Consider the following 13,117-nt stretch of genomic DNA (forward strand, 5'->3'; position numbering starts at 1 on the left):
CCCCCATGAGAACAGGAAACACCAGGGCCGGACTCACCGTCACACAGGAAAGAGGTCAGCCTGCGAGGGCTAACCGCAGGGAGAGGAGGAGGAGGAGGAGGAGGAAGGCTCTGGAGAGATGGAGAAGGACCCCCATCCACCAGCACTCAATCCAGCCCAGCTGGACGGGGTGGCAGCCAGCTCCGGGCTGGAGCATGACTGCAGCACTCCCCCCCCCCCTTCCCTGCATATCCTCACCCCCCCCTTGGGAACACGAGCCCATGCCGGAAACTGCGGTGAGGGGGCACATAAAAATATCACCGGCCCCTCGCTGTTACCGGCCCCTGCGGTGGGAGGGCGGCCGGGGGCTGGGGGGGCCGTGCAGGATCAGGCCCAGGTGAAGTTGCAAAGAGTATTTCCAGCTGGAGAGGTTTTGCCTTGCAGGGGCGGTTTCCCCGCACCCTGGATTTGCACGGGGGGTTCCCCCAGTGAGGGAGCTCCATTGAGACACCCCCCCCCCCCCCCAGCCCAACCGTGATCTGGGGGTTGGGGTGCCAAAAGCCTGAGGTGCTCTCTGCAGGGTGGGTGCCCCAGCGCCCTGGGCTGGAAGAGCAGACAGGGTGCTGGGGGGCTCAGGCAGGGTGCTGGGGGGGTCACCCCCCCCTCTCCCAGAGTTTGTTGACGTTTCGGTGGGTCAGTGTGACCGATGCCAAATCTTGGGCTCATCCCACCAGCAACTTTATCTGGACAAGGAGTAAATAAGGGGTCGAGGGGTAAAAAAGGGGTCCGGTATCTGGTGGATTATGAACGGCCACAGCAACTGCTTGAGCTGAGTGGGAGCTGCACCCTGTCCTGGGTGGACACGCGGGAGCCCCCCCCAGAATGTGGTCCCCAGCCATCTGCCAGGCAAGGTGGGCTGCTCACCCCTCTCCACAGCTCTGCCCTGCCCTGAGGTCACCCCCTCCCAGCAGAGACCCCGTGCCAGGAGGCCGGGTGGCTGCTGGGGGTGCGCTGCCGTCCGACCGTCACCTTATTCCTGCCCCTTGCAGGGTCACAGCCCCCCTTTTTGCAATATGCTGTCCCCACACCGTCCCCGGCCCGGGGATGCTGGCTCAGGGAGGGGTTCTGGGGGGGCGATGGGGTGATGCCAGGCTGGCTCGGGATGGGTGCAAGCAGCACCCCAGCCCAGCGTGAGCTGCCTCCGGGAGCGGCGCTGGACCCCACAGAGCCCAGTATCCCCACGCACACCCTGTAAACCCCATCAGGCAGAGCCCCGGGGAGCCGCAGCAGTGTCCCGCCGTGCTGCTGGGGATCGGGGACCTCCTCGTGCCATCCTGTGTCCCCCACCCCGTGCCACCTCCCCGGGCAGGCGGAGGTTGCTGGAGGGTGAGCCGGCGGCCGCCCCGGCTGGGCTGACTGGTACAATGAACCATTGCTGGGAGCGCGGGGAGGAAAGGGGGGGCGAGGGGAGGGGAAGCTCTTGCTCGGCTGCGAGAGCCGCCGAAGAGACAGGGGAAACACACGCACAGGCGTTCCCGCTCTCCCCACGGCACTCGCCTCGCCCTGCCCTGCCCTGCCACCCGCCTCGACACCCCGGTCCCCAGCGCCGGGCGGTTCGGGGTGCTGCGGTGGCACCCCGGCCTGCGGTCCCGCTTGGGGGGGGGGGCAACGTGGGAACGGGGGTCCATGCGAGCCGGAGCTGACGGTAGGAGGGATGGATGGGGCTGCGTGGGGCGTGGGGTGCTGGGGGGGTGGGGTGGGGGGGCTCTGCCCCCTGCAATAGCGGGGAGGGTCTCTCAAGCCCCTTGTTGTGTGCTGGGGAGGGGGGGGGCTGAGAGCTGCCCTTGCCATGCGTGGGGTGGCTCTGGGTCCAGGGTGGGATGGGGCACTGAGCTGTGGGGACAGAGGGCCCCGTGCCCCAGGTGGGGGGCTACTGGGGGGCTACCACCAGGCCCTGCCCTCCCCGCTCCCCTCTGGGCAGCACCAGCCTCTGCAAAGAGCCTGGTGGGGGGGTGCGGGCAGGAGACCCCCATCCTCCACGTCCTGGGGGGCAGTTGGTCAGTGGGGGGGGTGGGGTAGGCAGCACACCCCGGGGCCGTGGCGTGGGGCAGGTTGGGGGGCAGCTGCCAGCTCCAGCTCGCCCTCCCGGCACTAGTCAGTGGCGACGCCACGGCGGGGAGGCTGCCGAGACAAATGGTGCCTTTGCCAGCCCCGGACCTGAGTGCTGGGGAGGGGGGCAGGTCACAGCACCCCGGGGGACACCGGGATGGGGGGCACATCTGCTCCCCCCAGACCCACGGGTGCCCATGGTGTGCCAGCCCAGAAAGTGCTCACTATGTGTGTGTGTGTGGGGGGGGGGGGGGGGGTGATGCTGGAGGCTGAGCTCTCCCCAGCCAGGGCTGGGGGCAACTGTGGGGGGCTCGGGCCCTGGCCGGAGCGGGTGCTCCCCCCTGTTCCCTGCAGCTCTGCCTTGTCCCCAGAACTTGGTGTGTCCCAAGGAGGGACAGGAACTCGCCGCTTCCTGCCCTGCACAATTCCCTCCCCACCCCGCTCCTCCCGGGACATTGTATTTGGAGCCCTGGCCGGCTCCCTCCCTCCGCCCCTGCAGCCCCTCGGATCCGGGAATTGCTCTTCTTCCAGCGGAAATCCTGCTTTCCCAGCCAGCGATGGGGCTGGGAGCCTGGGGGGGGAGGTCCTCCCTCTGCCCTGGGCATCTCCTCCCAGGGCAGGGGGCTCGGGGACCCCCCCCTGCCATGAGCCTGGTGGCTGGCGGGTGGGCTTGTGGGGGCAGATCGCTTTTGGGGGTGGGGTAGCACCCTGCCAGCTCCTAGGGCTGGCACAAAGATGATGCTGGCCAAGTGCTGGCCATGCCTGGCTGGAGCACAGCTGGTTTTGGGGGGCCCCAGCCCCCTTTGAGCCCTGCCCTGCTCTCAGGCAGGCCGGGGAAGGGGTGTCCCTGCAGGCATCGCCGCTGGCGAGCGCCCAGGACGAGCATCGTGTCACCATCACCTTCCCAACGGGCACAGCCGGCACTTCCAGCCCGCTACGTACCCCAACCAGGGTGGGACACCCCGCCGGGAAACCCACGCTCGGGGGATCCTCTTGTGGTTGTCACCCCAGCTAAATGTTACCCAGCGGAGCATTGCGCCCTGTCCCGCTGCCGCTGCCGGCGTCCCCACATCTTGCAGCGTTCCGGAGCCACATCTTCATGGTGTGGGTCTCTCCAGACACAGCCGGACCCCCCCCCCCCCCACTCCAGTCCCTCCTCGCACCCCCTCTCCTCGGGGAATCTGCTCCCACTGAGGCCGAGCTGGTCCAGGGGCTGCTGTGCTCTGCTGGGAGCTGCAGGGGACTCATCAGGCACTGGGGGAACTGGAGCAGGAGCAAGGCTCTACCCCAGGGTCCCAGCTGTGGGTCGCAGGGCTGGGCTCGGGGCTGGGGGCAGCAGGGAAGGAGCAGGGACATGTCACCCTCTGTCACCACAGCGGGCCGAGGAGCGGGCAGCGGAGAGGTAGAATGTGTCCTCTCGTCCCTTCCCCAGGTCTGAGAGGGTCCTGAGCACAGGATGGGGACACAGCTCGGAGTCGTGTGTCCTAATGAGCCACCTAAAATGAGGCACCTTCCCCTCCTGCGCTGCAGCTGCTTCGCGCCTCAGTTTCCCCCCAGGATCAGGGAGGTCCAGAGCTCCAGGGTGATGAGGGAGCCTGGGCGAGCTCCAAGCCGGGCTGTGCAGCGATCTCGGTTCCTCTTCCCCCTGCGAGGCTGCGGCAGGGCGGGCAGGGCCGCCCGGGAAGGACGGGGGGGGGGGGGTGCAGGGAGAAGTGGGGGTGGCACAAAGCATGGCAGGGACACAGAGTGCCCAAGGAGCTGCAGCCACTGCCCAGCCCCGCTGTGGTCCCTGCCTGGCCCTCCCAGCTGCCACCGTCCCCACGGCCTGGGATCCTGCTAGATCTGAGGTTCCCTTTGGTGACCGCAGCACCATCCTCTTCCTCCTCCCCCATGCAGTGCTCCTGCTGCTTCCTCCTCCTGCTGCGTAGGTGCCGGCCGGGTTCCTCTGCCAGCTGCCCCTTTGCCACCCGCACACTCCCCGGGGGACACCTGGGTGCCAGGGACCCCCCCCTCAGCCTGGCAAATGCCACCCTGGCTTGTCCCCACAGCAGCTGGGAGCGTGACATTTCCAGCAGCCCCCCCATCTCTCCATGGGGCTGCATCCCCCCCGCCTCCTCGGTCGCTCTTATTCCCCCGAGGGGAATGGAGGCAGAGGGTGGGGGTGATCCCCACAGGGTGCCTCAGCACCGAGGGTGACACGCGGGGTGACACCGGTGTGCACCGGGGGACATTGCCCTCCGACTCAGAGCCGGGAATGGGGCTGAACTGCCCCATTGTCCCCAGGGAGGGGGGGGGGCAGGGAGCAGCAGATGGAGGGGTCTCCGGGGGTGCAGCTGCATCCCGGCGGGGTGGGGGGCAGCAGCAGGGGTGATGAGTTGGCTGAGTCTCAGCGCGAGGCGGGAACTGGCAGCTCGGCGCCAGTGGAACTGGTGCGGGAAGGGCTCGGTTGCCATCTGCTCCCGGGCTCCAAGCAGCTCCTTTTCGGGAGAGCCGGGGCCAGATGCCAGCACACAGCCATCGGACACGGGGGCTGGCTGTGTCCCCTCCCCAGTGATGACACAAGGGGACGTTTTTTGTGCCACCCTGCCCACTTGGGAGGTGGCGGGGACGCGCCTGGGAGTTTTGTGGGTGCCCAGAGAAGGGGAAACATGGGTGCAATGTGGAGCATGGCACGAGCAGCATCTAAACCCCGCAGTGCTGCGATATTTCGGGCTTGTGCTTGCCCTAAAGACGCTCCTTGCCTGTCCAATCCCTGCCGAGAGCCGCGGCAGCGTGGCCACTGCGCTTGGCACAGAAATTCAGCAAAATGGGAAGTTTCTGAGCACGATGCCGGCCACGGGGTGGGCGATTCCCACCCAGAGGGAACAAGGTTTGCGAGAGCCGGGGATGTTTGTCAGCTGCAATAGCCACTTATCGTCAGCAAAAATAAAGACCCCGACTAGTCAAGCCCTCTCGGATTTGGCAACGCTGCCTCATCTGCAACGGCCGTGGCCTTGCCACACTGCTGGTGTCGAAAGCAAAGTTGGAAGGGGCAGAGCTGGGCCCTTTCCACCCCCTGCCGAGAGAGAGGAAGGTGAATCAAAGACCGTGACAGGGGAAACACGCCTGAAACGTGTCATCCACCCCAAAACCTCCATCTCCTCCTGCCCTCCGGAGCGCAGGGGACAGGACACGGCTGCTGGGTGAAGCACAGCTTCATGGCACCTTCCCTCCGCTCTCAGGCTGGAGACGGGGCGAGCTCTGCAAGAGCCCTCGACCAGAGAGCTCTGCTCAGTTTGGACTGGGCAAACTGGTGCGGGTGGGTGGCCAGCACCCAGGGGAGGTGTCAGGGCTGGGGACAGAAATGTCTCCTTGCAGCCACAGAGGGAGAGGTCCGATTTCCTCCTCCTCCTCCGTGACCGTCTTCGCTACTGAGCCGGAAGAGCGCGGCCCCGACCGCAGCGAGGCGTGAAGGTCCCTTCCTCCCCCGAGACACCAGTTCCCCCACCGAGCAGAGGGGACGGGGATGCTTTGAGGGCTCCTTGCCACCCAGGCTGGCCCCCTCCAGCCTTGGGGCAGCCGGGGAACGCATCCCCCCTTGGGGGGAGGTGATCGGTTTGTTGAGGACACGGTGGGAGAAGAACCCGCTTGAGGATGTGGTTTCAGCCCCAGTGGGGGTGTTGCAGCCTGTGCAGGGGTGTTGCAGTTCATGCAGGGGCGTTGTAGCCCATGTAGGGTTGTTGCAGCCCGTGTAGGGTTGTTGCAGTTCATGCAGGGGTGTTGCAGCCCATGTAGGGGTGTTGCAGCCCATGTAGGGGTGTTGCAGCCCATGGCAGGGGTGTTGCAGCCCATGTAGGGGAGTTGCAGCCCATGAAGGGGTGTTGCAGCTCATGCAGGGGTGTTGCAGCCCATGGCAGGGGTGTTGCAGTTCATGTAGGGGTGTTGTAGCCCATGTAGGGGTGTTGCAGCCCATGGCAGGGGCGTGTTTTAACCCATGTAGGGGTGTTATAGCTCACGTAAGGGTGTTTCAGCCCATGCAGGGTTGTTGGAGTCCATGAAGGGGTGTTGCAGCCCATGGTAAGGGTGGTGTTGCAGCCCATGTAGGGGTGTTGCAGCCCATGAAGGGGTGTTGCAGCCCATGGCAGGAGTGTTGTAGCCCATTCAAGGTGTTACAGCCCGTGCAGGGGTGTTGTAGCTCATGCAGGGGTGTTGCAGCCCATTCAGGGTGTTGCAGCCCATGAAGGGTGTTGCAGCCCATGAAGGGGTGTTGCCCCCCGCCTGATGCCCTCCCCCGGTGTCCACAGGTGCCTCTTCTCCCCCCCGAGGTGACATGGAGCAGCTGAAGTGACCCACGGAGCCATCTCAGTGAGTGGGGTCGCCATGGACAGGAGCACCCCCGGGTGCCAGGAGGGACGCGGGGTCCCCCAGGCAGCACAGCCCTCCTCGCAGCCTGGTCCTTGGTGTCCCCATGTCACAGCCCAGCCACCCAGCTTGCTGTGCCAGGGGGTGGCAGGACCCTGCTCCTCCTGGGGCCGGGGAGGGGGGTGGGCAGGGGCTCAGGCATGCCCCCCAGTGCCTCTAACTGGGACAATGTGCACACACACGTGTGCCCATGTGTGTGCACACGCGTGTGCTCTGCCGGGGGGGGGGGGGGGGCGTGGGGCTCACGGTCCCCCCGTCCCCCAGGCCGTGCCCAGGATGGGCTGTGTGCACTGCAAAGAGAAAGTGTCCAGCAAAGGGCAGGGGGGGGGGCGAGGTGGGGCCCCCCCCGCCCCCCGCCTCCCAGTACGACCCCGACCCCACGCAGCCGGGCGCCATCTTCACCCGCATCCCCGATTTCAACAACTTCCACGGCACGGCGATGCCCACGACTCCGTCCTTCACGGGGCTGGGGGTCCTCACCTCCAACACGCTGCAAATGCGGAGCGGGGGCATCACAGGTCAGCTCTGGGGGGGTGAGGGGAGGGGAGGGGGGGGGGGGCGGGGTCCAGCTGCACCCCTGAAGTGCTGGGGTGGGGGACCCGGGGGCTCACCACGGTCCCCTCTGTGTGCTGCAGGCGGGGGTGTGACACTTTTCATCGCCCTGTACGACTACGAGGCCCGGACAGAGGACGACCTGACCTTCCAGAAAGGGGAGAAATTCCACATCATCAACAACACGTGAGCCCCCGCCCCCAACCCCCACCCACCCCAATCGCCCCCCCACCCCCCAGCACCCCCAATGCCACCCCAAGGACGTGCTGACGTGCCACGGGTACTCCCACAGGACCCAGGCTGGGCACCCAAGCTCTGCCTCGGCTCCATCGCTGGCTAACCCGCAAGAGAGCCGGGGCCATGTGTGTCATGAGTTGGGTGGTCTCAGCAGATATGGGTGCCTGCTGTGGTGGGGGAGAGCGGGATCCGGGGGTGCTGTGTGCAGCCAGGTTTGTCTGTCTGTCCCTCCTCCTCACTTTCTATTCCTCTTTCCCCAGGGAGGGTGACTGGTGGGAGGCCAGGTCGCTGAGCTCAGGTACCACAGGCTACATCCCCAGCAACTACGTGGCCCCCGTGGACTCTATCCAGGCAGAAGAGTGAGTACGAGGCGGGGGTCAGGGATGGAGGCAGACCCTGACCCCATCTGCCTCTGACCCAGGTGTCCTGGCACCCCCGGTGAGCCCTGGCAGCGCCGTGGTGCTGGCAGGGGGGCCGTGGCGTGGGGTCCCCGTGGGCGCTGAGCCCGTCCCCGCTGCAGGTGGTACTTCGGGAAGATCGGGCGCAAGGATGCAGAGAGGCAGCTCCTCTGCCACGGCAACTGCAGGGGCACCTTCCTCATCCGGGAGAGCGAGACGACGAAAGGTACGGGGACAGGGACGGGGACACCGGGGACTGCGCCCCGCGTCCCTCCCTGGCCCACCCTGACCCGTGCCCCCCACGTAGGTGCCTACTCCCTCTCCATCCGGGACTGGGACGAGGCCAAGGGAGACCACGTCAAGCACTATAAAATTCGGAAGCTGGACAACGGGGGTTACTACATCACCACCCGCGCCCAGTTCGACACCGTCCAGCAGCTGGTCCAGCATTATATCGGTAGGGTAGGATGGGGGGCACGGGGAGGGGTGTCAAGGGGTGATGGGGAGGGGTGGGGAAATCCCAGGAGACCTTTTGACAAGAGACAACCAGCTGGGCTAACTGGGTTTAACTGGAGAAGGAGGGGGCTGTTCTGGTGGTGGCGTTAGGGGACCCCCTGAGGGTCCCCCCTCTTCCGTGTCCCCGGTGCAGGGTGCACCCAGCCTCTCTGGAGAAGGTAAATAACTCCCGGGTCTGGGTGGGCATCAGCCACCCCCCAGGTGCAGCTGGGGGGAGTGAGGGTCCAGCCCAGCCCGAGGGGGTGTGGGGCTGTCCCTGGGGGAGCTGGAGGGGGGTGCACCCCATTTATCTATGTGCTTGTTTGGGGGGGGAGGGGGTTTGGAGCACGCAAGAGCCTGGGCGATGCTCGGGGTAGCGGGTGGGGGCCAAGGGGCTGGCGGGGGGATCCGTGCCCAGGCTGATGTGTGTGTGTGTGTGTGTGTGTCCCCCTCCCCGTCCCCGTGCCGCAGAGCGGGCGGCTGGGCTGTGCTGCCGCCTGGCCGTGCCGTGCCAGAAAGGAACCCCCAAACTGGCTGACCTCTCGGTCAAAACCAAAGACGTGTGGGAGATCCCCCGCGAGTCCCTCCAGCTCCTCAAGAAGCTGGGCAACGGGCAGTTCGGGGAAGTGTGGATGGGTAGGGCCCAGTGGGCAAGCCGGGGCGAGCAGTGAGGGGGGTGAGGGGGGGGGGCACCCCCAGGCCTGGCACACCCTCCACCCCCCTGAACAGAAGAGCTCCTGCCTGCTGGGACAGGCTGAGCGACGCAATTTTCCAGGCATGGGGAAATGTCCCATGTCCTGCTCTGGGGTCACAATGGGTACCCCAGGGTGCCCCATAATGTCCCTGCATGTGCAAGCAGCCCCCCCATTTTGGATGGGACAACAGACAGGAGACAAAACCAGGCCGGGGGGGGGGTCCCCTCTTTGTCATCCTCTTCCCCTGGCGCCCCGTGCTCCCTCCGCTCGGCGTGCATGCTGCATTCATCCCATCGCACCCCCTCCCTCCCTGCGCCCCCCCCTGCAGAGCGTAACGACGGGTTGTGCCATCTGCTAACCCGCGCGTGCCCCGCTATGAAGCCCCAGACCCTGGGATTAGCTAAAGATGCCTGGGAGATAGTGCGGGAATCCATCAGCCTCGACAAGAAACTCGGCATGGGATGTTTCGGAGACGTGTGGATGGGTAAGGCTGGCCCAGCCGGCCGGGGTGGGGGGGACACGGGGAGCAGGAGCAGTCCAGTCCGGCCCTGGCAGGCAGCGTCCTGGGATGCCAGGAGATACCCACTGATGGGGGGGGGGTGGGGATGGAAGTTTGGCACAGGCTCCCCCCTGGAGGGATGGGGAACGGGGTAAGGCTGGCACGAGATGAGCTCACGGGTGCCTTGTCCCCACGCCACGGGGTGAGGGGGACTCCTTGTCCTGGGTGGGGTATGGTGGCATCATGCCCCTTCTTTGCCCTGCCCTGATTTCCTCGCTCCTCCATCCATGCACCTCTCCATCCATCCCTCCATCCCTCCATCCATCCACGGAAGCATGCACCCACGCACCCCTCCATCCCCGCACCCCTCCATCCCGGCCCTCCCGGGGCTGGCTGTCCCCCCGCCCTCGCCGTGACCCCACGTCCCCGGCCCAGGCACGTGGAACGGCACCACGAAGGTGGCAGTGAAGACGCTGAAGCCGGGCACCATGTCCCCTGAGGCCTTCCTGGAGGAGGCTCAGATCATGAAGCGGCTGCGGCACGACAAGCTGGTGCAGCTCTACGCCGTGGTGTCGGAGGAGCCCATCTACATCGTCACCGAGTTCATGAGCCAGGGTGAGCGGGACCCTCCAGCTTTTCGTCCCCCAGCTCTTCTGCAAAGCCTCACCCTGCCCGGGCATGGCCGGGGTGGGCAGGGAGCTGGTCCCAGGGCCGGGGGCTTGCAGGGGAGGGCACCCTTGGGTGGGCACGGGTGGTTCTTGGGTGCTTTGATGCCACGCTCTGCCTGCAGGCAGCTTGCTGGATTTCCTGAAGGACGGGGACGGCCGCTACCTGAAGCTGCCCCAGCTGGTGGACATGGCTGCCCAGGTATTGGGGAGCCTGGCACGGGGTGGGGGTGCCCCCCAAGGGGTGCATCTGGGGGGTCCTCACTGCTTCCCCTCCCCCCCCCCCCCCCCCCCCAAAAAAAAGATCGCAGCGGGCATGGCTTACATCGAGCGAATGAACTACATCCACCGGGACCTCCGCGCTGCCAACATCCTGGTGGGAGACAACCTGGTGTGCAAGATCGCTGACTTCGGCCTCGCTCGCCTCATCGAGGACAACGAGTACACGGCGCGCCAGGGTGAGCTGGTCTGGGGACAGCTGCCCCGTCCCCTCCGTGCTGCGTCCCACCCTGGGCCTGGGGTTGGTCAACCCCAATGCTGGGTGCCCTGGGTGATGGGTGCCCCAGGGGGTTGGTGCCCTGGGTAATGGGTACCCTGGGTTTTGGATGCCCTAGGTGATGGGTGCCCTGGGTGATGGGTGCCCCAGGCGATGGGTACCCCAGGGGATGGGTGCCCCAGAGGATGGGTACCCTGGGTGAAGGATGCCTCAAGTGATCGGTACCCCAGGGGATGGGTGCCCCAGGTGATGGGTACCCCACGGGATGGGTGCTCCAGGTGATGGGTGCCCTGGGTTTTGGATGCCCTAGGTGATGGGTGCCCCAGGTGATGGGTACCCCAGGGGATGGGTTCCCTGAGTGAGGGATGCCCTAGGTGATGGGTGTCCCAGGTGATGGGTGCCCTGGGTGATGGGTGCCCCAGGTGATGGGGGTACCCTGGGTGATGGATGCCCTAGGTGATGGGTGCCTCAGGTGATGGGTGCCCCAGGGGATGGGTACCCCACCTAATGGGTGGTACCCCGGTTGATGGGTACCCCAGGTGCAGAGTGCCCCCAGTGCAGGTTGTCCTGGGTGCTGGGTACCCCCCTAGAGCTGGATGACCCATTTGTGGGGTACCCCAGGCAGGGCGTGCCTCGGATGTGGGTGTCCCCAGTGCATGGTGTCCCAGTGCAGGGCACCCTGGGTGCAGGATGCCCTCAGTCCAGGGTGCTCCAGGTGCGGGGTGTCCCCAGTTCTGGGTGCTCCAGGGTTGGGGTACCCCGGGTGCGGGTCCAGCGGGGGTGCCCTGGTCATGGCTCACCTGCCTCCCCTTGCAGGTGCCAAGTTCCCCATCAAGTGGACGGCCCCGGAGGCAGCGCTTTTTGGGAAGTTCACCATCAAATCAGATGTCTGGTCCTTCGGCATCCTCCTGACTGAGCTGGTGACCAAAGGCCGGGTGCCCTACCCAGGTACAGCCCCACCGGGGCAGCGGGCACCCTTGGGGTGGGCTAGGCAGTGGGGTGGAGGTGACACCCCCCCCAGGACTGCCACCAGCAAGGCTTGCCCTGTGCCTCAGTTTCCCCACCAGAGAGACCAGCACTAAGCTGGGCTCCCTATCCAAACCACAGAGCAATGCTGTCGCGCCCCTCGGCGTGCCTCGGTTTCCCCACTGATTTGTCCCATGGTGGCTGAGTGGGGGGGTCCTTTATCACGTAGGGATGAACAACCGGGAGGTGCTGGAGCAGGTGGAGCGGGGCTACCGAATGCAGTGTCCGGGCAACTGCCCCCCCTCCCTGCACGAGGTGATGGTGCAGTGCTGGAAGCGGGAGCCCGAGGAGCGCCCCACCTTCGAGTACCTCCAGTCCTTCCTCGAGGACTACTTCACCGCCACCGAGCCCCAGTATCAGCCGGGGGACAACCAGTGACCCAGCGCTGGCACCCCCCCCAGCTGGGCTCTGGGGTGGCTTTTTGGGCAAATCTCCCCCTTTTTGCAGGGCGGTTGTTGCTCCTTTTGCCTGTGCCCCCCGCCCCCCAAAACTTGGGATGCCCCAGGGAGGACAGGCAGCTTTGCACAAGGATTTTGGACTCAGAGAGGGGGCAAAGCTGTTTGCCCCCCCCAGGACCGCCTCCCCCCCCCTCCCCCCCCTTCATTGCCTTCACACCAACTTTGAACCTGAGAAGTGCTTTGGCTGGGGGCAGGAGCGTGGGGTACCCCACGGTGCCCCCCCAGGCACCCCCAGTCCCACAGCAGCAGAGGCCTCAGGGGGTGGGGGGGCCTCCCCCATGCCAACCCCAATCTCCTCTTCCCCAGGTCAGCTCTGCATGATTGGGGGGGGGTTCAGCCCCCCAAATCCTGGCGCTGACCCAGGGAAGGTCACCTCAACCCTCCCCTTTATAATGTCTTTAATTTATAAGATTTTATAGCACTCACCCCAGCAGCCACTTCACCCCCCCGGGGATTCCTGTATTTGGGGGGATCCCCTTGCCTCCCCCCCTTTTATCTCCTCTCCTTATAGTAGAGCTGAATCCTGAAAACCATAAACCTCTGCTTGCACTGGGGGGGGGGGAACAAGGGGTTCTGGGGGGGGGGACACAATGTGTCCCGCGGGGGGGGACCATGGGCACAGGCTACGGGGGAGCAGCTCTGCCCTGGGGGCTGTTTCCCACTGCCCCGTGTGGGGCAGGAGGGGGGTACGGGATGGGGTCACCCCTGCAGCGTTCGGGGGTGGGGGGTGTCCCAGCTGCAGCTTGGCTCAAACCCCTGCAGCAAGCATTAATGGGGGGCTGGGGGGGAGACTCGGAGCACAATGTGAATGTGATGGCACTGGTGGGGGGGGGGTGTGTGTGGGATGCCACGCTGCCAGCTGGCTCCTGGGGGCCGGTTGCCCCCCTGGGCACCCCCTTTCCTGGGGAATGGGGTGTCTGTAGTCCCAGGCTTGGCCCCAGCCCGGCTCCCCATGGCCAGGAGCCCCCCTGCATCCATGGGGCAGGGCTGTGTGTGGGCAGTGCCTCCGGGGGGGGGGGTGTGGGGGGTGGGGATGTGAGGGAATGGGAGGGATTTGTTGTTTATTTTTTTTTAAATCCAGTCTGTAAATAGAGAGAAATAAAACCT

General features: G+C 65.9%; 1 protein-coding gene across 1 annotated transcript; it reads left to right on the forward strand.

Moving 5' to 3' along the window:
* Positions 1 to 1,475: 1,475 nt before the first annotated feature.
* Positions 1,476 to 12,597, forward strand: FGR (FGR proto-oncogene, Src family tyrosine kinase). The gene is given in 14 exon segments (XM_032998145.2): positions 1,476 to 1,684; positions 6,372 to 6,432; positions 6,754 to 6,810; positions 6,812 to 7,007; positions 7,125 to 7,227; positions 7,539 to 7,637; positions 7,799 to 7,902; positions 7,984 to 8,133; positions 8,643 to 8,807; positions 9,801 to 9,980; positions 10,156 to 10,232; positions 10,335 to 10,488; positions 11,343 to 11,474; positions 11,722 to 12,597. Coding segments are annotated over 12 exon segments (1,614 nt in total). The 5' UTR covers positions 1,476 to 1,684; positions 6,372 to 6,432; positions 6,754 to 6,765; the 3' UTR covers positions 11,931 to 12,597.
* Positions 12,598 to 13,117: the final 520 nt, after the last annotated feature.

The sequence above is a fragment of the Tyto alba genome, unplaced genomic scaffold (assembly GCF_018691265.1).
Source record: "Tyto alba isolate M040663 unplaced genomic scaffold, T.alba_DEE_v4.0 Super-Scaffold_20, whole genome shotgun sequence".
Taxonomy (NCBI): Eukaryota; Metazoa; Chordata; class Aves; order Strigiformes; family Tytonidae; genus Tyto; species Tyto alba.